This window comes from Falco naumanni, chromosome 5 (assembly GCF_017639655.2).
Source record: "Falco naumanni isolate bFalNau1 chromosome 5, bFalNau1.pat, whole genome shotgun sequence".
Lineage (NCBI taxonomy): Eukaryota > Metazoa > Chordata > Aves > Falconiformes > Falconidae > Falco > Falco naumanni.
In genome coordinates this window covers 69,316,690-69,338,350 of record NC_054058.1, presented here as the reverse complement: position 1 = coordinate 69,338,350, position 21,661 = coordinate 69,316,690, and the positions used below count along the sequence as shown (strand labels likewise).

Below are 21,661 nucleotides of genomic sequence, written 5' to 3'. Positions count from 1 at the left end.
AAAAATAAAGATCTTTTCCTACACCAAGGTTGGCCGATCAGTCCAAACCCACATGGAGGCTTCCTTCCAACTGGGCAGTGCCAAAGTGATCAACGCTTTCTTTTCTTCAGCAGGAAGATGATGCCATAGCGAGACACAATTTTGGCCGAAGATTTTCATGCATCTCTTCCTTCCCTTGCCTGCCAGTTTCTACCAGTGCAAATGTTAGCTATTTGCAAAAGACATGAAACTCCTCATTTGCATGGATCCCAGCAATTTGCTTGGGTGGTTTCCTGGCATTCATGCTAGTTCATATTTTGTTAAGGGTTGTGTATTTTCCTCCCTTATGCAATGGCAAGTTCAGAACTGTTTCTTTGTTGAGATAAAACCACCAGGGAGAGCAAGAACAGAACTAATACACTATGGTTCTTTCTACGCGAGCTCATCAGCCATAGGTATTTGCCATCATGTTTCACCTTCGAAGTATTCGCAAGCATAGATAATTTTATACTTGCAACAGATTTATTTTGACATGTGAAAATCCATTATACTCCTCTTTTTAAATTAGGTTACATCCATCTCAGCGCTTTCTAGCACAATACTGTACAATTCAAATGAATATTATAATTAAGAAGAATCAAGACAACACCTTGAAAATAAACAGTTCTATAAAACCAGGTGACTTGGGCACACCAGCAGCTACATGTATCAGACCTAAATGATCTGTTTTAAACCTTACCCACATCTGGCTAAAGCAACAAGTTACATAAGCCATCAAAAATTTAACATCAGATTAGTATGGTCACAAGGGCAGCAATAAAAATGCCATCTGGAGAAAGAGTAGGGTTCATTTCAAATGCTCAATGAATACAACACTACTCCATTTTGCTGAAAGCTTCTCAAACAGCTTTTTTAACGTATTAGTTTCCTGATATATATAGTATACGAGACAGAAATATTTACAGGCTCACAGTACTTTCACTCGATCAGCATATATCCCATATCCCTTCTGACTTCAGTGATTCAGCCCCATTCTGTGGGCTAGCTGTAAGAGTATAGCTCATCAAGGGAATGTTCCTTCAAGATTTCATAGCAGCAGACACACCGGGAGTTCTTTAACCCATCCATGCTGTTAACCTATAAAAATTATTTTCCTAAAGCAGATTAAAAAGAGATGAGTGAGTACAAGGCAGGGTAGGTATTTTACCCTTTTTCCCATTGAATTAATGAGAAAAACCCTGAAAACTTCCTTCATGGGATGTACAGCTGAGTGTTATTTGAGCAGGAAGAAAAAAAAAAAAAGTGGCAGGTGAAATTCCAGAAGATGAAGAATTGGAGGGCATCAATTAATACAGTCCATAACGTGAATCTGCAGTGTGTCCAAATCAGGTAGAATTTCTTCACATTTGGGACATGAATACATTGAGATATTCCGCTGCTCTGGCCAGTCTTGACTACCAGTTCCTGCAAGCAGAGAAGACAAATAACTACCTGTTATACTACTTGATTTTTCCACCCTTTCTGTGGAGTGGTTGAAAGAGGACTGGCTTGCTCCTAACAGTCAGACAATCGCGCTCTCTGCGGCTACCCAGTTGCCAGAATAGCCACAGGGGAGGTGGGGAGCTGCCTGCAGCCAAGCAAAGCTCTTTTAAACTGAACACAGCAGGCCCTGGCCCCGTGAGCTGGAGGGGTTGCTTACTGTACCTCTTTGGACAAGACGAGGTGAGTGTTCCCGATCTGGTGCCCTGGCTCCGTGACGATTCTGCATCTCCGCCAAAGAGTTTCTGCAAAGAATAAGTAAGTCAAGGGCTCTGAAAAAAGACTCAGCAAAAGGTGTCTTCCTTTTGTCTCCAGAAAAGGTAAGATGATTGAAAATAAAGGATTTGCAAGTAAATCATGTCAACTGGTCATGCATTCAGTTCACAACTGCTGCTCAGAAACAGGACGCTGAAACGCTGCTGCTTTGTGAGATCATGCCAGGGTTCTGCTGAAATCAGGGTCACACAATTGACACCAGCAGGATTTGGGCAGCTACACACCTAGGGATCTGGGGCATGCTCCTCTGGAAAACTCCAAGGACTCTAGTTATTCAGGGCAAACTGCAAATTTGACTAAGTAGAAAAGCAAGTAACACCAGAAAAAGGGTTCAGTGTACAGCTAATGCAAAATGTAACTAGATTCTTCAAATTCTAGGCACTCTTCCTGTACCCATGGCTTCCACAACATGAGTTGAGGACACATGGTTAATATTTCTTTTTTCTCTTCTACAGCTAAGAGTGCTAAAATGGTGCAATTCCAGGGGATCACAGTACCTGAAACTATGGGTACTCACCACTGCCACCTGCAGAAGCAGCAGATATCCGGGGCACACATGCAGCAAGCTTAGCTGCAGGTTCACCAGTAAAATTGAGGGCGGAACCCAAAGAAACTCACATGAATCAGCAGGGAGAATTTACCAAGCATGAATCATCCAAAGTGAAAACTTGCTAAGGCACCCAAGTAAGAACTAATACACTTTACAGAGATCCTATCACAAAATTAAAAAAAAAAAAAAGAATTGGCTGACTTTTCATTTTGTCTTTTAAAATTCAAATTAACCAAGAAATGAATGTTTGCAAAGCTGTCTCTCTTTCTACTGAGATGCTACAAGACAATGTTAGTCACTCCAGCACATAGGGTAACAAGACAGTCCAAAGGCAGCTCAGCCAAAGTCTGTTCTCACCGGCCAAGATCTTCAAGGTTTTGCTGCTCTTTTAGTAGGTATGCCAGCTGGACAGCCAACTGCTCCTTCTCCTCATGGATCTTTTCTCTTGCTGCCCTCTCAGCATGGAAATCAGAACAATAAACCTCCATCTGAGCAGAGAAATGAAATCATGCTGAGAATTTGTAACTTAGACCAAACCATAGTCCTATGCCAAAACGGCAGATTTGTATCATAGCCTGAATCTACTCAAAACACTCCTGCAGCACCTACACACTGCAAAGCAAAGACCTGTACTACTTACAAGGTGAAGAAGACGTGGTAGTTTCTGGATTCTGTTTAAAATACTTCAGGTGTCTTATCTGGGACGGTGCTATTGCCCTCTGCTGTTACAGAGGCAGAAAGGAGGCACAGACAAGCAGTGAGGGGGTGACTTGACTGATGACATAGACAAATCTGTGGCACAGGCAGTGGAACCAGGCCAAGATGCCAGTTATGTGCCTTAAATGTGAGGCAGACCCTTTATAATCACTGTTTACACACACTGGTTTGAGTAAAATCATCTCTAAAACATATGCAGAGATTCTTAAGACAGTGGTTTTAAATACAAATCTATTCTCAACTTTTGTTTGTTGTGCCAGACTCCAGCATACGCAGTTCCTCCTACAGAACGTTAAGATATGGTGGTAAAGGCTCTCTAGGGATCTGCAAGGCAGGCTGAGTAAGGGCGTTATGCTTTGGAATTGAGGAAATGTATTCAGTATTCCAGAGTGAGCCATTAAATACCTCCTCCCAGTGTCTGAATATTGGTGGGGGGAACTAGCCAATTTCTGAAGAAGAGCCAATACCTGAGCACGGAGCACTGCCATGGTTTCAAGGTCCTCCTCTTGCTTAGTAATTATCTGCTTCATTTCATCTATCTGGAGCTGCTTTGCTGCAAGGGCTTGTTCTGCCAGCTCCACCTTTGCATTCAGTTGTTCCACCACAACTCTATCCACTCTGTCCAGCTGCAAGGAAGAACTATGATTATGAGATGAACTCAGAATACAACCCTGCTTGAAATGAAAGTTTGCTTCTTACTCCTCCTGCCCTTGGAAACCTTCCAATTTGGTCATCAAAGGAAGACAGCAGTGGTGACTGGTATTTTATTTTAAAGAATAGTTCTGAGCTTTCAAACTACATTGTATGAAGTTAAAAGAGAACTCTCTAATGGACACTGCAGAGGATGTTTCCCACTTTCCAAAATTATACAGAAGAATCTGGCACTTCCACGGAGCCTCAGTTATGAACAAGACCTCACTGTGACAGCCATTCTATTTAAGTTTACAAAAATATTTAGAGGTCTGCCTTCCCACAGCTACAAAGAATGCTGCAGGAACACCTATACGCCTTTGCATATCAATGATCTCCAAGGACTGGACTCCACACTGCACTCAGGTTAAACCTTAACTAGAAAACACCATGGAAGTACTGATGTGTGGATAAAGTTTTCTTTAACTGACAGCACAGGTTCTAGGTTTATCAGAGCAATGCTGCTATGTTGCCTGCTATATTATATGGAAGGCATGACTCTTGTTTCCTGCCCAAATTTGTTCCTAGATTCAGTCTTCCATCCCCTTCCCGCTCCCCCCTAATTAATTAAGATTTCTTCTTCCAGTGAGTTTACCTCTTTGATTTTCATTTCATCGATTGTTTTCATTGCCTCAGTGAGTTCAGAAAGGAGTTTGTTATATGCATCCTGCAAGCTACTATATCTTGCCCTGTTTATGACAAGAAAAGAGGTGAAAGTTTGAAACACTTAAAAATTACTTGAAATCCAAAATATCTGTTAGAATTTAGAAAAAAGCCACCACCGGTTCCTTGCCAATCAGTCTGCATTTCTGATGAGAAAAAAATCATTCTCCATGTCTCAACATCTCTCTTCCAATGAGTTGTGTGCTGCTCTATCCAGAGACTGAGTCCAAACAAATGTCCTTACTGATCATCTGTGTTTAATGTTGAAGAATCCATCACCCAATATTTTTATATCAAACTCACAAATTCTGTTCAAAATGTAACACCTCTCTTAGGAAGACATTCAAGTCTTGACTCAAGAGACTTCAAGAGAAGGAGAAATGATCAGAAGAACCAGACACAGACTCCAAAGATAACGAGCAGCTTCTCCAGCAGCTGAAGACAGGTCCTTCAGGAAGTTCAGCCTGGACTGACATTTTCATGCTCCTTACATGGACTGCACATGAAAGGGAGCAGGGAGCCAGAGCAAACAGTAAGGCTCTTTACCTCAGCTTCACTGCACGCTTACTGCAATCATACTGCAGGGACTGCAGACCTCTTCATTAATGTCACTTTCCCACCATTGTCACCACCTGACTTGTCCCCACCCTCCAAGATGTGGACACATTTACCCCTGCTAGTCAGTGGGACAGCTGCTGTCACTTTTCTGCTTCCTCTGCTTGTAGGTTATACCCAAGTGTATTCCACCTTTGGCTTTTTGACAAAAGGAAGATACAAGTCAGAGCTTATAGCTCAAATTTTCCTATGCGAGGTGTTCAGTAGATGAAAGAATACAGCTTGGGCCTAATGTGGAGACTCCAAATTCAAAGTGACGTAGATTATGAGGCAAATGCAGGTTTCTAGTTCAGACTCTACAAACATAACATGGTTTCAAAAGGCGCAGAATACAAAACTATTATTTTCAATCCGATTCCCTTTTGGCAAGGTTCCCTTGGACTACTCTTCCTCACCGACGATACCTCCCTGGAATATAAACACAAGTCATACTCACTTTTCTTCATGTGTCTTGGCTTGTTCCAACTTGACCTGTGCTTGCATGCTCTCCACTTGAAGTTCCAGCTTCTTGTTGGTGTATATTAGCTGCTGCTTCTCCTCCAATTCCGATGCAGCAGCTGAGCTTTTTCTTTCCAGTGCTTGGCACCTGAAAGAAGAAGGAAAAAAGGTTGATCTCTCCTGTTCACCTTTTCCTGATAGATTTGGCACACTAGGCATATTACAAAAAGAATCTTTGTGTGGTTCACTTTAAAGGTTTATTTTGATGAAGTCCAAAGAAAGTCAATAATGAATCTATACACAACCATGAGAAAAAAAAGATACTGAAACCCACACTTACTTTCTTACTACTACAAATCTCAAAGAACTGGAATTTGACAGAAAACTAAGCAGCTAAACTGAGGGTCTTGTAATCACTTTTTGCAACCTACCCAACTGGTCTTCAAAAGCACCGACAGTTCCTGTGAAAGGGGTCATAACCAAGTCCCTTTGCTTCTTCCTCCAAGACTAGAGCAGGGACTGATTATGTGAAGCAGAAAACAGGAAAGATTTGTCTTTATATCAGGAAGGGTTAAAATCCAAATCTCGAAATTCAAGGCACTGGGGTTCTAGTTGTAGAACTAGGCTGGCAGCTCAGATTTTCTGACAATTACTGTATTTCTGTACTTTCATCTCCACTTAAAAAGAAGGACCACTCTTTTACAGCATTTCTGTGAAACAGATATTTAAGTTGGCATTTGCAGAGCTGGTAAGTTTCCCAAGGTGGGAGTTGTCATACAAGTATATACTGTGTGTCACGGCAGAGCTTTTGTTCTTCTGAACCTTACTTTTCTTGAAGCTTCTTCTGAATCAATTCTGCTTCTTTTAACTTCTCATGGGCTTCCTGAAGCTCTTTAAACAGAGCACAAACTTGCAAATTCAGGTTTTCTACTTCACTGCCAACCTTTTAGGGGGAAAAAAAAAAAAAGAAAATTACAAATGGAAAATTCAAGATTAGCAAAGTTGTAGCCTAAGAGATCTAAGCAGGAGGAAGGAAGTATCATTCCTTCTCCAGAGAAAGCAGCCTAAGTCAGTGTGTGCTGTTATAGGCTATACTCAGTAAAACAGCCCTGTCCCCAAGGCTTCACAATTACCAATTAATCCTAAATATAGCAGAACCCCATTCTGACTTAACACTTTCATAAAATCCAGGTGACTCAAAGACAACACTACTACAGACTTTCCAGCACTGGCGAGAGTACACCTCATGCAGATGGGAAACACATCTACATTTTCTTTCTCAAGAGTTCACCATTTAAAACACATGAGAAAAGCAGACAGACTTGGTGATTTGTGCCACTCCTCTGAGCAATAGTTACAGTCTGTCAGAGAAACATAAACAAATCATCTATCCCTAGGTAGGCTTCCAGTCTGCTAGCATCAGCGTGCTCTTTAGAAAGAGGCGTGACAGCAGTTGCAGATCAGATGCAGCAGTTTGGAAGTAGATGAGGCAGATGAAATCCTTAAGACTTTCTACTCCCACTTATATCCTGCACTGGCATTATTCCTTCCATTCTAGTTTTCTCCATTCTGGTTTTGGGCAGAAAGCAAAGAACACGGAAGGTTTTATGCACTGTAATTTATTTCAATTGCACATGAAACCCCTCCAGCCAACTGGCACTCCCCCTACATATACCAACCAGCCTCTCCTATGCCACATACATGAGAACCATGAGTCTGGAAGACTTCAGTTCTTGACTTTTCGAAAGAGAAAGTACAACCCCAGATGGTAACTCTGTTACCATGCATTCATAAATCAACTTTGCAAATCAAGATTATTTCTAGTGCAACTGTAATCAGTTTTCTTATGAGTTTCTGGTCCTTTCATTTGACCTTCAGACCACAGGAAGATCACTGAAGGATCCTAAAGGTAGGCAAAGAACAAAAGGAGGAAAGAAAGAGCAGCTGGGTTCTCCTCCAACCAAAGACACACAGGACACCTCAGAGTTTCAATTCTTAAAATATATCCCCACTCTAGAAGGCATTAAACCTGTGATTCCTGCTGGTTTGTAGTCTCTGGAGGTACATCCTGGAGTTTTCCTAAAGAAGCACCTGAATCTTTTCATCATGCTAGCATCAGTTTAATTGTCCCTAGTACTGTAATTTTCACTGATAATATCTTATTAAAGATATGGAAAGTCTTCAGTCCAGCTTGGGAATGAGCTGGGTGGCTGTGGCTAAAAAGATACCAAGTGTGTCAAGAGCATGCTGCTGTTCTATTTCCTTGAAGAAAAGCTCCAGTTTTCTGACAGCGAAAGTCCATCACTACCCCAGGAAACTGAAGCAAGAGAAGTTGTCCATCCATGATGACACATGAACATTTCCAGTTTTCATCTCAGAGCAGAAATGTGGAGCACAGCCAGTGTGACTGAGGCAGGCAGAACACAATTGTCTACTCACAGATGTGGCTGAGGACACTCTCCACAAGCTGCCTGAGCTAAAATCATTCACCAGTCGTACCAAGAAAAAGGGACTGAACATAATGGTGTAAATACTCACAAAGCACATTGCACTACACTTTCTCTATCTACCATCATAGCTGCAAAACAAGCCATTAAATTAAGCAGCAATCCAGCTAATCCAATCACACTCACAGACGAAAGTACTGATTTCTGTAAGGTGATGGCATTTCAATTTGCAGAAAATTATCTATCAGTAGAAACTGCCTTAACAGAAAACATGTCAACAAATGAAACCATGTATCACTTGCAAGAGTCTGACTTCTAATAAAGCTGGACTGTGAATTCTTGGTTCCTGGTGAAAGCCATTGTAATTCAAGAGATTTTACTTAATTGGAACACAATCCATGCTTCTGGAAAGCAAGTCTGTCATCCTCGCTGAAAGAAAAGGCTAACCCGACTCAAAAAAATCCCATCCTACAGTACAGACCGTGTCTCCCCAACACACATCTCTTACCCGGCCCAGGAAAGGAGCAACACCTAAATCATAGCCTCCTAGATCTCTGCTTCTGGGAAGCTTTCAAGCAGCCTCCCGGGAAAGGCAGAGCAATAACTGCAGTTAACTCCTCTCAGGAGACCTGGCTGAGGTTAGTGTCTAGCTGCTGTTTGGCAGAGGATGTGCTCTAGCCTCTTCTTCCCCAGCCACTTCTCACTCTCCAGGGCCAAAGCAGGTTTGAAAAACTTCCCTCTCTCCCAGGATGTCTCCAAATGCAGAGCCCTCAAAAATGGTCCATGCTGCACCCTCACGTTGTTTCATTAAAGATCTGCATTTTACAATGGGAGCAGATAACTTAAGCTCTGCTGACAAGAGCCCCCTGAAGAAACCTACCAGCATATAAATGGGAACAACTGCCATCACAAGCGTGTAACTATGCTGACCTCAATATCAGCACTTAGATGAGGAGCATCTGGCTCAAGCTGTAACTCAGGCAAAGTTGAGATAAAAATACTGGAAAGAATTAACTGAGACATCATCTGCTTTCCCTAGAAAGGACATCTCTTGGCCTGACTGCAAACTGGTCTTCTTGTTTAACCAAGCCAGCCCTGCCCTAAAATACTTGTCCTGGCCTTCAGAAGGGCACAGGTCTCCAGCAGATCCCATAGCGTATTTGCTAGCCCCATGCAGCAGCTTGTCAGATAATCCACACTACCTCAACCTCATATAAAGGCACTCACTCCTGGTTGCCTGTATTAGGCAGTTGCGCTGAATCTGAAGGGATCTCCTCTGCTATGGGAGTTTCCACGCATACTCACAGAGAGCCTTACAGCCACAGGCACATAAATTTAGGTGTCTGGATGTGGAGCTGAATCCCAACCCCAACATCCATTTGTTGGATCACACCCTTAATTGCAAACATCCAGACTGATTTTGCCTGGAACTGTCTCTTGATCCAAGACAGTTATGCACCACCATTGTAATACATCCCACCAAAACCATGAAAAAACCCCAAACCAGGTGCCATATGAGCTCCACATTTAAAGTCTGTTTGACAGTATGCTGTCACTGGATTCTGATCCAAAAGCTAACCTAGACAGCTGTGAGGAAATTAACTCAGTCTAGAAGACTTTCTGGAGCTAGAAATGACTGCATCTCACTCTGTTTAGCAAGTGTGGCCAGGATAATGAGGTATACCTGCAGTTATGCCATGCCTCCCTAATTCTTGGCCACCAATCTCATCTCTTTTTGGTGGCTGGTGTACTTTGGAACCACCTCTGAGATATGGACTGAAGGGTTCAAAATTCACTGCCATATCCTGTGCAGGATATTTGCCCCTTGCTCCCTGAGTGCAAGTGGAAATATAGTCCCTGAGGTTGCTGGCTTCAACTAGTAAGCTGTATGTTGTTAAATTTCAGCTCAGGAGGACATGTACTTACAGCCTCTGAACTCTCCTCTTCTTCCTGTGCAGTTTGTGTCCCACTCTCCAGGCAGTTGCTGGTTTCCTTCTCTAGCTTTGAGAGTCTGGAACAGAAGGAGCCAATAATGATGGATTTGGCCTATATTTGGAGTGAGATTGTGCCTATTCAAGGATTTCATGCAAGTGATGTAGCCTTTTTCTAACATCACAGCCACAAACAAAAGCACAGACATGCAGGAAAGCCTGCAAAATCACACAGTTCCTGAAGAACAGAGGACACCCAGCATGTATATTTAATGAAAATGGATAAATAAGTCTGCAGGTGTGGTGAAGGACAGTGACCAATCTTTGGGTACAGTCCAAAACTTCTAACTCTTTGGAAATGGGTCAGTCTCTTCACTGAATCCAGTAATTAATACTGCCTCTATTTTCCTTTGATATTTTCAGAGGCTGAGATTTCTAAGAATCATTTGGTTATGGCTCATTACCTTTTCTAGGAAGACCATGTAGAAGCAATTACCACGACACCAACCTTTCATAGCAGATAATGTCCAGGAAGTCTTTCTCTGTCTCTGCGAAGTGGGGATTTGGAACAGCTACTGCTTAGGCAATTTTCCACACCTGAACAGTCATGGCAATTTACAGCAATATAACTGAACTGAAACAGACCCTCATGTACATCTCACTGGGAAAAACTCTCTCTTAGGCAAGTCTGGAATTAAATTTGTTTTAGACATTTCTAAGGAGCTTTTAAAAGCTCACACATTGCTAAATGTAGCCTGTTGATATCATGAAGACTGTAATCCCCGTTTTATACATAGTGATTTGCTTAAGGCCTCACATGCAGATGATTCATACAAAAACAAATAACAATGGAAGAGGGAGTGGAAAGAACATGCTCAACTAGTCATTATATCATTCTGACATAACCTGGGGAAAGTTCAGACCCAAGGATAAGCGGGTAATTTGTCTTGATCTGTGGTGCTACATACAGGAAATAATAATAAAACATGGAAACTCTTCTGGCCACAGAAGAGAACCTAACAGGGATAAACCACATGACTACCACAAAAATAAGTTATTACTACTGAGTGCTTGGGAAATTCCCCATCCAGGTCACACTGATATTTCAGTGTGCCTCTGATTAGCCACAGCCTTGGTAGTTGCAGCAGCCCTGAAAGAAAACAGCTCTAAATGTTAGAATGCACCTACTCCATACCTCTCTTTGTGATCCTGCAGAGCCTTCTCAAGTTTTTCCCTCTTCTGAGTTTCATTTCTAAGGCAGCAGAGCAGCTGGCTCACAGTTAGCTCCTCAGACTCCAAATTCTTAGATTCATCTGCAGGTTTGCTCCTGATTCAAACCAAACCAGATGTAAATAACAAAAGCTATGATTTTACTAGAGCACTCCCTTATCCCTAATTCTGGGATCTAGTCTGAGAGGCCACCATTTCACACAGTGCTGAAAACCAACACTGTGAGCAAGGGGCTCATTCCCAAGAACCAACACTGCTAACCACAGTCCCCATGCAAGCAAATGCAGTCCTTGCTTTGCGCAGTGCTCAGACAGTGCCCTTCAATCTGGGGGAAGAATCTAGTACTTAAGCAAGCAAAACAAAAGCAGTGAAGACAATACAAAAACCAGTGCATTTATTCTGACCTACTTTGCAGTCCCTTCTGCAAAGTGCTGCTGTCTGTTCCCAAAATACCATTTTCTTCCAATGAAACATGCAACATTTCTTACCCCATCTCATTGCTTTCCAGAAAAAAAGGCACATTTCACTAAAAATGGTCATCAGACCAATGCTTTTTTTCAGAAAAAAATCTCGTGTTTCACCTCCCTCATACTCTATTGCTCTTTTCAAAATTGCATTATGCTAATGTAAAAGTGAACCAAAACTATCTGAAAAATAAGGTAAATAAAATACTGTATTTCATTCCCTCCATTTGTATGTCTGTCTAGACAGAAAGTCAAATTCCCATACATATACGGTAAGATACACAGGTTATATACACTGTACATTTCAGAAGCTCAGCTGTAAACCAGCATGTGTTTAAAACTTTGCTTTTGTAGTTCAGAAAAGAAAGTAAAGCGCAGTCTTCTATGTGCTCATGAGAGCTAGAAATCTTTGGTGAGCAAAATTCAATACCCCAAAGACAGTGTGCAGCCAGGATATTTTAAGTAAATAACTTTTATCAGGGGATTTTTAGTGCACAGCTCTACTCTTACAGAAATAAACCCGTCCTGAGTATATCACATTTCTTTGAACCTGTTAACAGCACCTGTCTAAAGTTTCAATGCTGGACAAAGACACGTGGTGACACAGGAAATATTTTCAGAGGTACATATGCCCCTGTTCTTGAAGATATGGCCCAGATACTCATCAAAGGGAAGCAAACCCCACAGAGAATGTCTTCTCATAGTCAGTGTTCTCAAGCTACCACTAACGACAAGCTTAATACCTGCAGCCTGGTCTGCAGTCAGCGACTCTCTCGGTTTCATCCATGACTCTAACTTCTCCCCCTCCAACACTTGCACTTCTTAACTGCACACTGAGTGACAACTTTTCTATGTCACTACATTAAAATGCTGCTCTCCCTTGCAGCGACAGAGTGACAAGCTATACATATAGCATAGCTTTCTGGGCTGTTGTGCCCTTAGCATTTTCTATATCCTTTCCTTCGAAAAGCAAAGGCCACAAAGTAATTACAAGAGTTCAGCCACAACCATCTAGCTGCTAAATTGAGCAGTATCCAAAATGGAAAGTTTAATAGTATCAGCTGTCTATGTCCATAAGGAGTAAAGGTTCAGCTAGGGGCAAGAAAGTCCCTTGTGCCCTGGAGCTGATGTAAAGATCAAATTTTGAGAGGTAACCTAAACAGAATGCTGATATCTTAAGCCTAGTAACCTGAAAAATAAGAACTATGTTATTGCAGTGTCTGTCTACCCCACCGTGATACGCTTTACACCAATCACACGCAACCAGAACAGACAGGTTCAGATGTGAAACTACAAGACCTCTGATTCTTACCAACATCATTTTAATTGGGTAGAGGACAGATACTCTATTAAATGATCTCCAGTGACTAGAAGGGAGGGAGTCCCTGCAGCCTCTATCTTTATCTTTTCTGTTTGGCTGAAGCCTGAAAGGTTGGCAAGTCAGCATGTACATAAATGCCTGGCCAACTGGCCAGAACATGCATTCCCTCTTGTCAACTAGTGAAGATTGGAAGCAAAAATGTCAGACAGCTGAGGGTCTTTCTGACATGGTAGGAAGGATGCAAGGCCACAGAAAAACAGGATTTTCTAGTTCATTCCTCATAGAAAAAAGTTCCCTCATATTGGAAACAAAACACATTGTCTGTGTCTAAATCATAATCACACAAGAACCTACGTACATGTAGATTGCAAGGTTACTGGTCATTTCACCACTATTCCCTTGATGTTCCTTTGCAGTTCTATTTATTTCTCCTTCCTAGGAAAGAAAAAACACTATTAGCTTGGTATTTGGACTAAGCAGGGGACGTTTTTATTTACTTAAGGAAGAAAAACAGGGAAGACTACTATCATGGCAATAAAATTAAATAAAACTACAAATGATCAGTTTCACGTTTGGAAATTCATAAATACTTCCCTGCATCTCTTCCAGACTGATCAGAGGAGAGAAACAATGAGATTTGGCCTTCTTTGATCAGTGACTTCCATGGCCGCTCTCCTCTATAAAGACAACTGGCACCACACAGCAACAGCCATCACTGCAGGTGACTTTAAGTCTCCTGCCTCCCCAAAGAACCACTCTTCCTTCCCACTACAGAACTCACTCCTTGGTCTTTGTAGCCCAAAGGAGAATCTTTGTAGCAAAAAAAGGAGAATGCATCCTTGAAGGTTTCCTGCAGTCTGAAGTTTTCTTCAACAACTCCAAACAAGTTTTAATTAAATTCTCCTGAATTTTTTTTGCACTTGTACTTTCCAGAGAGGGATCTGCTATTATGGAGATAGCAGAGAAACACATTTTCACATTTTGCCTGTGAAAGTTTTTTAGATACAGGAACAGAAGAAAAAGTAGACTTTTGTGCCTCTAGGGAACACTCTACATCTTTGCACTTAGTTTAGTTTGCCTGCATCTCTATGTATCTGTCAGTAGAAAATGAGCCCCATTCTCAAAAGAAAATGCCCTGGTCTGTGCATAGGTGTTGCCCCTTAACAAAACAGCACTCACGTTCCCAGGAATTCCGACTAAGATAAGACTCTTAACATTTTGAACTAGTCCAAAGTCACCTGCTGGACCATATTGTTTTTTCCAAAGAATATTTTTAGTGTGTTGGAGGCTACCTATGGAATTAATTCACTTTGAGCATGGAAGTGGAAGGACAAAAATAAACTCCTTTACTACTACATCTTGTAACACACAAGTGACCCACGTCAGGTAATCTAAGAGACTACAGAATCTTCTAACTTGGAAAAGATCTTTAAGATCATAGAGTCCAACCGTGCAAATCTTCTCCCAAATCCACTGTCGCTCTATCTTGTGTTACTGCTGTTGCTGGCAGTGTGCTGTTCCCTCTCTAAGAGGCATAAAGACTTTTCATTAACGCAGGTATAGATTCACCCTTTCTACTACAGGAAGACAGGGTGCTAAATACCTCACTGTAGAATGTCATCAAGTAAACATTGTCACTGTAATTGCACTCAGACCTGACTTCCTCATCATTTAGCCTGGTGAGAGAAGAAAATTCTGTTTGCAAAAAAAGGAGGATCAAGGTGGAACTAAAGTTTCTGGCCGCAGGTCAGTGTGTTCTTTTTATTCCCTTCACTTACGTTCATCCCAATCTCCACAAAGGAATCCTCTGCTGAGGAGATGTTCAGCTTGACCTGCAGTTCTGAAATGATGGCTAGCAGATCTGCCTTCTCAGCCTGGAGCCGCTGCACCTGGGATTTCAGCTGCCTTGCTTCCTTCTCGGGAGTTCTGCAGCCCTTCTGGGATAAACCAACCCTGCATTAGCCAACCAAAAGGAAACACCAGGCAAGGACCACAGAGCCTGAACATAACAATGGTGTCCCACATCCCTTTTTCTCCATTTAGGTTTGCCTGGAAAAGCCCACTCGTACAGATCCCTAAACTACACTCTGGTCTACTAGACAGAGAAACCAAATTAATCAAACAATAAGCATCATGCTTCTGGAAAACATAGGTCTGTTCTCTAATTGCACAGATATTAGGATGTCAATCTTTGCCTGAATCTATGCCTCTCACTACCATGCAGGGTCTCAGCCAGCCTACAGAATTATTGTCCAGAATGACTGTATTTTTTCACCCATATCCTTATTCCTCTTTCTCCAAATCTACCTAAGATTCTAGGGAGAAAACACCAGTGGGCAGAGAGCTTCTTCACATACCCCTTTCAGCCTTTCCCCACCACATAGCTTCTCTGTACCCCATCTCCACGTATGTATCTCTCCCTGTATCCCTGACCTTCACACAGTCCTATATCCCTTCCACAAAGCCTCTGTCCCTCAGAGATCCTCCACAAACTCAATCTCTCCTTCCAGTCATGACCGTCTCCTTCACCTTTTGCCTCTTTCCTTTCCCAGGATCGTCAGTCTTAACCCTCTGCATAACCAGGAAGCCTCATTTTTTTCTCTCTCCTTTAAATGCCTCTCCCCATTATGAAACCTTCCCTATGAGTTTGTTGCTTCATCATTTTCCAATCTGAGCTTTCCATCTCCTAGTAATGGCTTTATTACACCACATAACATAAACGTAAATTCTGGACAATTCCTGGAGTCTGAACTGCATTCTAAAAACTTTTGCTATGCTGATAGTGTCTCTCATCCCACAGTACCGCTCCACCCACCCAACTTGCTGCTGTCTCCGATTTTGTGCTTATGCTGTTAAGAGGATGCAATTATAGTTGGCTCTAGTGAAGAAGAGCTTTACAGCAGTCTGTGCTAATAGAGATACGGTTTTGAGAGAAAGCCTCCTATAAATGCTAGTTCATCACTAAGGTAGGCAACACAATATGTCTGTGATTTACTCTGAGTGAAACAGAGATGTCACTTAATGGCAGCAATGGACTATAGACTACCTCAGTTAATAGTAAAACACAGTGGTGAGAGAAATTTGACTAATTTTAAATCAGTCTTTTTGTTAGAGGAATTTTTTTCATGCTTTTTCTAAACAGATCAAAAAAGAAAAAGAATTAAAGTAGAACTAAGGCATTCAAGAGAGAATGCAATTTTGGCTTAAATGACACTGTCAGCCTGAAAATCATAATCAGAAATGAAAACGCTGCTGTTTAAATTACAGTTACCACTGACTGATAAAACTGCAAAAATCAGGGAAGAACCAGGGCTTACTCTATGAAGCTCTTGGAATGAGATAATTAAAAGTGATTTATCTTTACTTTTCTGAATGCTAGATTACTCAAGCAGGTTGTCAATAACATACTTTAAGCATTCAAAGTGCAAGAAGTTCTAAAACAGGTAGAGGCAGAATAAATTCTCTACTTCCCCTTAAATACTATTCCAGATTTATGAAATTCTGAGTTTCCTTGACAATCCCGAAACACAACTTTTAGTCGGTAAAGACTGTGTAAGCAATACAATCACATTGTTTATACACGACTTTCTTTCTCCCTTGTAACTTCTGAACTCACTAGCCAATTTTGGTTTACATGCTGAAAAAAATTCTTACAGAGTTCCATCAAATAGGCAGTCAGGAGAGGAAAGGAGAGTCTACTAGTGTCTCCATTGAGAAAAAGGCTAACACACTCATCCTTCATCAGGCAACAGAGAATCCACCTGGGTCCAGGGTGTACCAGATACCAGGATTCATCAGTTTGGCTCTGCCTGAAACTTCTCATTAAATACCTCTTCACAAGACCACATGGGACACAAAGCATGTTTTATGTTAAGAGTCTTCGTCCATACATGTCTTCGGTCCTACATGCAATATGTTGCCTGGCTACTAAGCAATCATCTGCAATAATAGAAATGATGTCTTACAGAGCCAAAGGTAAGACAGACGGAGAAAGCTCAGTCAGGCTCAAATGGGGCAGCAGAAGCACAGATCTAATCTGACCACAGTAAAAGAGCTTTCATGAGAGAATGAGTAATAAAAATAGATGGCAGGTCATGTTTTTGCTTACATGTCAACTTCTCCCCAGAAACACAAATTAAAAAAGTAAACAATCACGAGACATAGATAATCTAATGAGCAATGGAGGGACAAAGTCAAGAGATACCCAACAGTAAAGAAAAGAAAAGAATGAAAAGTTAGTAAGAAATGTTAATTATTGTCAAGATGTTAAATAATGTCAAGAATGTTTATTATTATTGTTAATTAAAGTATTTACAAATGTAAATTACCACAGGTGTGGCAGAGATTTCTGCTACTACACTCTGAGAAGCCTCGCTTCATAAAAAAGTCAGGCCAAGACCTCTTGTTAGAGCATAATGGTAAAAATGGAGCCGTTAACAAGTCTCCAAACCTCCCACTATGATGAAGGGACTGAATACTCCAGACTTTTGATTCAAAAGCACGTTAATCCAAGCAATTCCTTACTTACTATTTCAGATCCTTCTTCTCTTTCCTTTAAGCTCTGAAGTTGTTGCTGTAGTTGTTCATTTTCAATGCACTTGGCTAGCAAGCACTGCTTAGCCTCCTTAAACTTTAACTCGTAAAATTCTCGTTCTTCTTTCTGCTTCTCTCGCCAGATGGAAAGCTCCTCATATCGGTCCTTCATAACTTGGTTATGCAACTTCATGGCTTCTAAATGACAGCCAGAGACAAGATATTGATTCACATTAATACGCCATCAATGAAACAGCAGATTTCCACTACACTGAGCTCAGCATTCTTCAATATCAAATGGATTAGCCATAACTGGGTATGAAATGTGGACCTCCTTCTCGTGTACCTTAAATACTGAACCAAAACTAAACACATTACAGTCCGTTAGCACAATAATAAATACCATTAAATCCACTGCTGAAATCACATGCCCACACTCTCCCACTTCTTGACTTATTCCTAAACCAAGAAGTACAAGCAAGAAGTATTGTTCTCAAGAGGTACTTGTTATCTTGCTGCGTGTGTTATTTACATGATCAACCCACACAAAACTACTGAACTGAGATTCTAAAACTACTGAGACTTGGTAAGGAAAACAGACATCCTAGACTGGCAAATTACTGCATGGAAACACATGTTATCAAATCAAATGTCTCAAATATGCCTTACTTGAATATTTGGTTAAGATTTGATTGAAAGTATTAAAAAAAAGTATAACCAACAAGTTACGTCAAAGTCAGTTCCCCCTGGCTAGAAAGCCATGCATATGTAACGAAGTCAGTATGCAACAACGTCAGTCTTACTATTGCAAAATGCTCACAAGACTTTTTTAGGAAGAGTCAATGATTAAGCATTTCAGACTTGTTTTATTTAAAGCAACAAACTCAAAGCCAGTTGCTTGAAAATATTTTATACATTGTATCTTCCATAACTTCCATTATGTCCGGATGTGGTATTATGAATTGCCCACAAATTCTTCAGGTTATGTAAATAAATGTAGAATGAGAATGACTCTGCAAGGTATGAGTTACAGCAGCTGTAAATATGGTCCCTGAAACATTATCTTATATGATATAGGACCTTTTAGCAAAATATTGGAGGTACTTCTAGAAACAACTTTCCTGCCAAATATCCATGAGACTCCAATGCAGAGAACTTGGACCAGGTCCAAAAATTATTCAGGTAGAATTTAAAAACCAGTGTAAAATCACAGCACACAAGATACGTGACTTCATGCTCTGTTGACATATAAACAGTGAGGTACCTCTGTCTTTTACAGAGAAACTTTCCAGACCCCTTGTGTTTCGCTTTATCTATTTGAAAAAAAAAAAAAAAAAAAATCATATCTGACACCTAAACTCCTGGGATCCAGAAACAAATCGATCTCACCTGAAAGATTCAAATCATTAGGCATTTTCAGGGAAACCTACTCGTTTCTCCCAGATAGACCTTGCTGTGGCCACCACTTCCTTCTGAAGTATACAAGGTACTGCCACATCTAAATGTTCATAGTCTGTACTACAGACAGTGCACGACAGCCTGCTCCAGTTCCCCTCTCTGCCTGAGAGGATGCAGCTCCTTTCAGACAGCATCCTAACCCAGACTGTTCTGGGCACTGTGCAGTACCCATCCCTCCTGATGCAACTATGGCAAAATGTTGGGCAGCTCCATTACAGACTGACTAAGAGTCCTAAAATACACACCAAAAAAAGCTTTTAGAGGGGGATGAGCAAAAAGCGTATCTTAGCAAGAGATTTTTCACCTTGCCTTCTACAATACACAGTGCTATACTGCTTATATGTATAATTCTAAAGCAAAAAAACCCACCCATTGGGCTGTTCTCCCTCTCATCTTCCCTACTGGTTCAATTTGATGTGTGCTATCCGACTGGGCTTGCAGAGTTGTTTATACAGCGAATGCTACCCAGACACAAAATGTTATCCAGCAAGGGCAAATGAACACAGAATTCGTACTCATAGGACAAAACACCCCACACAGGAGACTCGGAGCTTTTGCATTTCAAGACCAGTCCATGTGCACATTCACCTTTTAGCTCGTTGTTCTCAGTGATTAGTTCTTTCATCTGTTGTACCATCTCTTCTGGCGTGTAGGTACTAAGGGCAGGGGCAGCCACGCTGCCCATTCCGTTTTCCATTTTACTCTTGGGATGCCCTCCATTTTCAGCAGGATGGCTCTTCAACTTGCTGGACATCTCTGAAGCCTCTGCTACAAGGTTTGCAAAGAGAAAACTGTTGCTTTCTTGCCCAATGAATGCTTATAAAGAAAACATAACTGTACCTTCATTTGATTGAGACAAGTGAGCCACGCATCTTAGCCATGACATGGAGGAACCTTCCAATCTCTCCCACCCCACTACACCAGAGCCGCCGTGCACCTCCACGTCCCACCGACCCCTCCCAGGCCTGCGGGGCTAAAACAGCTGAGCCCCGAGCCGCCTCTCGGGCTGGTCCACCCGTCCCCGAGCCACTTCCCCGGGAAGGGGCCAAGACGGGCCCAGCTCCCACCCGCCGCCCCCTCCCGCAGCAGCCCCGGCCTGCCCCGAGGAGCGCGGCCCGCCCGACGGCCCTGACAGGCCCGAGAGCCGCCCGGCAGGCCAAGGTGCCGTTCCCGCAGATTTTTAACTTTCATTTTCACTTTCTTGTCCCCCTTTCCCCCCGCTCCCGCACAGCGGCACCCCGCCGCGCCACCGGGGCAGGCCGAGGCGCCGGCACCAGCCTCTGCCCGGACACGGCCGCTCCGAGCCGCCGCAGCACGCACACCCGCGCCCCCCGCCTTCCCGGGCCCGGGGGCTGCCTCCGGGAGCCGCCAACCGGAGCTTCCCCCGCTTGTCCTTCCCCGGCGCGGCCCGCCCTCCCCGCAGGCCCACCCCGGGATCCGCCGAGTCACCGGGCGAGCCCGCCCACGGCGACGGCGAGGGAAAGGGCCGCCGTCCCCCCGCGCCGGGCCGGACCGGACCGGACCGGACCGGGCCGGGCCCTCCGCAGGGGCAGCCCCGCCGCTCCCGCTCACCCCGTCACGGCGCGCCCATGGCGGCGGCGGCCCGGCTCAGCTGACTGCCCCCCGCGCCGTCCCCGCCTCCGCCTCCTCCCCCGCCGCGGGGAATTCCCAGCTCCGCGCCGCCGGGGCAGGCGGGGCTCCCGCCGGTGCCGAGCCGGGCCTCGGGTCCCAGCGCCCTCCCGCGCACACGGTGCCTCCCTCCCCTCACACGCCCGCCGGGGGCCCGGGCCTGCCAGCCTCGCGGGAGCCCCAGCAGCCCCCCAGGAGAAGCAGGGCCGCCTGCCCGCCGGGAGCATGCTGCCCCTCGGGGGTGAAACCGTGGGTCCCGCGGGAGAAGGCAGCGAGGGCAGCGCAGATGATGCGGCGGGGCAGAGCGGGGCTGCGCCAGGCCTGTCGGGGGGGCCGGGGCGGCAGGAGCGAGGCGAGGGACAAGGGCTCGTGGCGCTTGCCTGGTTATCGGCACGGGATCGCATCCGTCGGGACGGGGTTCGCCGCGCTGTGGGGACGCAGCCCCCGAGTGGCTGCCCGGCCACAGGGCTGGATGTGGCACGGTGCCCGGCGCATCCCGCGCAGTCCCGGCGCTTGGCGGCTGTCCTCAGCAGCGTGCGGGGCTGACAGTACCCCGCAGCGCCTGTTCCCAGGTAACAGGGCTGACGATGCCATTTTGGTCCCTTCGTTTTACATGGGGAAAGCACCGTTGTAGCGAAAATGTCAACTTTCCACATGGATGTTACCAATCTTTCATTAAATAACCACATGGCTTGGCAATAAACTCTTTTTGATCAGGAAACGGCTGCTTTCCCATCTCCTAGTTGCGAGCCGCCTGTCGTTCAGTGACACTGTGCCTTTCTGCAGACTGGTCTCCCCAGCTGCCCTCCAGGTGCCACAGCCAGGGACTGCCCAGCACGAGCGAGAGAGGTGCACGGCGGTGGGTGGCGGACACTGCCAGGGAGCAATCCTTTTACAGCTGAGGAACTTCAGCATTCAAACTGAGGGTGCAGGTTGCAAATCTCCCTAGAAATAAAACCAGCAAATATATGGGACCCCCTGTGTGTGGTGAACAGGTCTGGTAGCAGATTTATGTATACTGAGCCCATAATCTATGTGCTTTCTGCTTAGACTGCTAGCAGGCGGAACCCAACTCTTTGTAGGTACACTGAGATCTTCTCAGCTTGAGGGAGTGTGATCTCTGAACTACTGTTGTCTCCCATCACTTGCATCCATGGCTGGTATATTAGACAGGAGCATAT

The 21,661-nt window shown here is 43.7% G+C and overlaps 1 protein-coding gene across 6 annotated transcripts; it reads right to left on the bottom strand.

The window, feature by feature from the left end:
• Positions 1-479: 479 nt before the first annotated feature.
• Positions 480-20,548, bottom strand: OPTN (optineurin). 6 transcript variants are annotated; one of them, XM_040595639.1, is made up of 14 exons: positions 20,424-20,548; positions 19,440-19,619; positions 17,389-17,591; positions 14,639-14,797; positions 13,219-13,295; positions 11,041-11,172; positions 9,841-9,925; positions 6,295-6,410; positions 5,466-5,615; positions 4,347-4,440; positions 3,529-3,687; positions 2,702-2,832; positions 1,684-1,763; positions 480-1,443 (listed from the first exon to the last, which is right to left on the bottom strand). In XM_040595639.1, exons 2-14 carry the CDS (start codon positions 19,603-19,605, stop codon positions 1,322-1,324), a joined length of 1,674 nt encoding a protein of 557 aa, XP_040451573.1. In that variant the 5' UTR covers positions 19,606-19,619; positions 20,424-20,548; the 3' UTR covers positions 480-1,321. The 6 variants fall into 6 exon arrangements, with proteins under 6 accessions (XP_040451573.1, XP_040451577.1, XP_040451574.1 ...); XM_040595643.1 differs by having other exon boundaries at positions 14,639-14,794; XM_040595640.1 differs by lacking the exon at positions 20,424-20,548 and adding an exon at positions 20,281-20,414.
• Between the last annotated feature and the right edge of the window lie 1,113 nt (positions 20,549-21,661).

Bases quoted from the DNA above. Each gene is read 5' to 3' on its own strand.
- OPTN (XM_040595639.1), bottom strand. From the start codon at position 19,605: ATGTCCAGCAAGTTGAAGAGCCATCCTGCTGAAAATGGAGGGCATCCC. The intron at 14,798-17,388 runs GTAAGTAAGGAA...GGTTTATCCCAG, and splicing joins GAGAAGAAGGATCTGAAATA to AAGGGCTGCAGAACTCCCGA. The intron at 9,926-11,040 runs GTATGGAGTAGG...CTTCTGTTCCAG, and splicing joins CTGCAGGATCACAAAGAGAG to ACTCTCAAAGCTAGAGAAGG.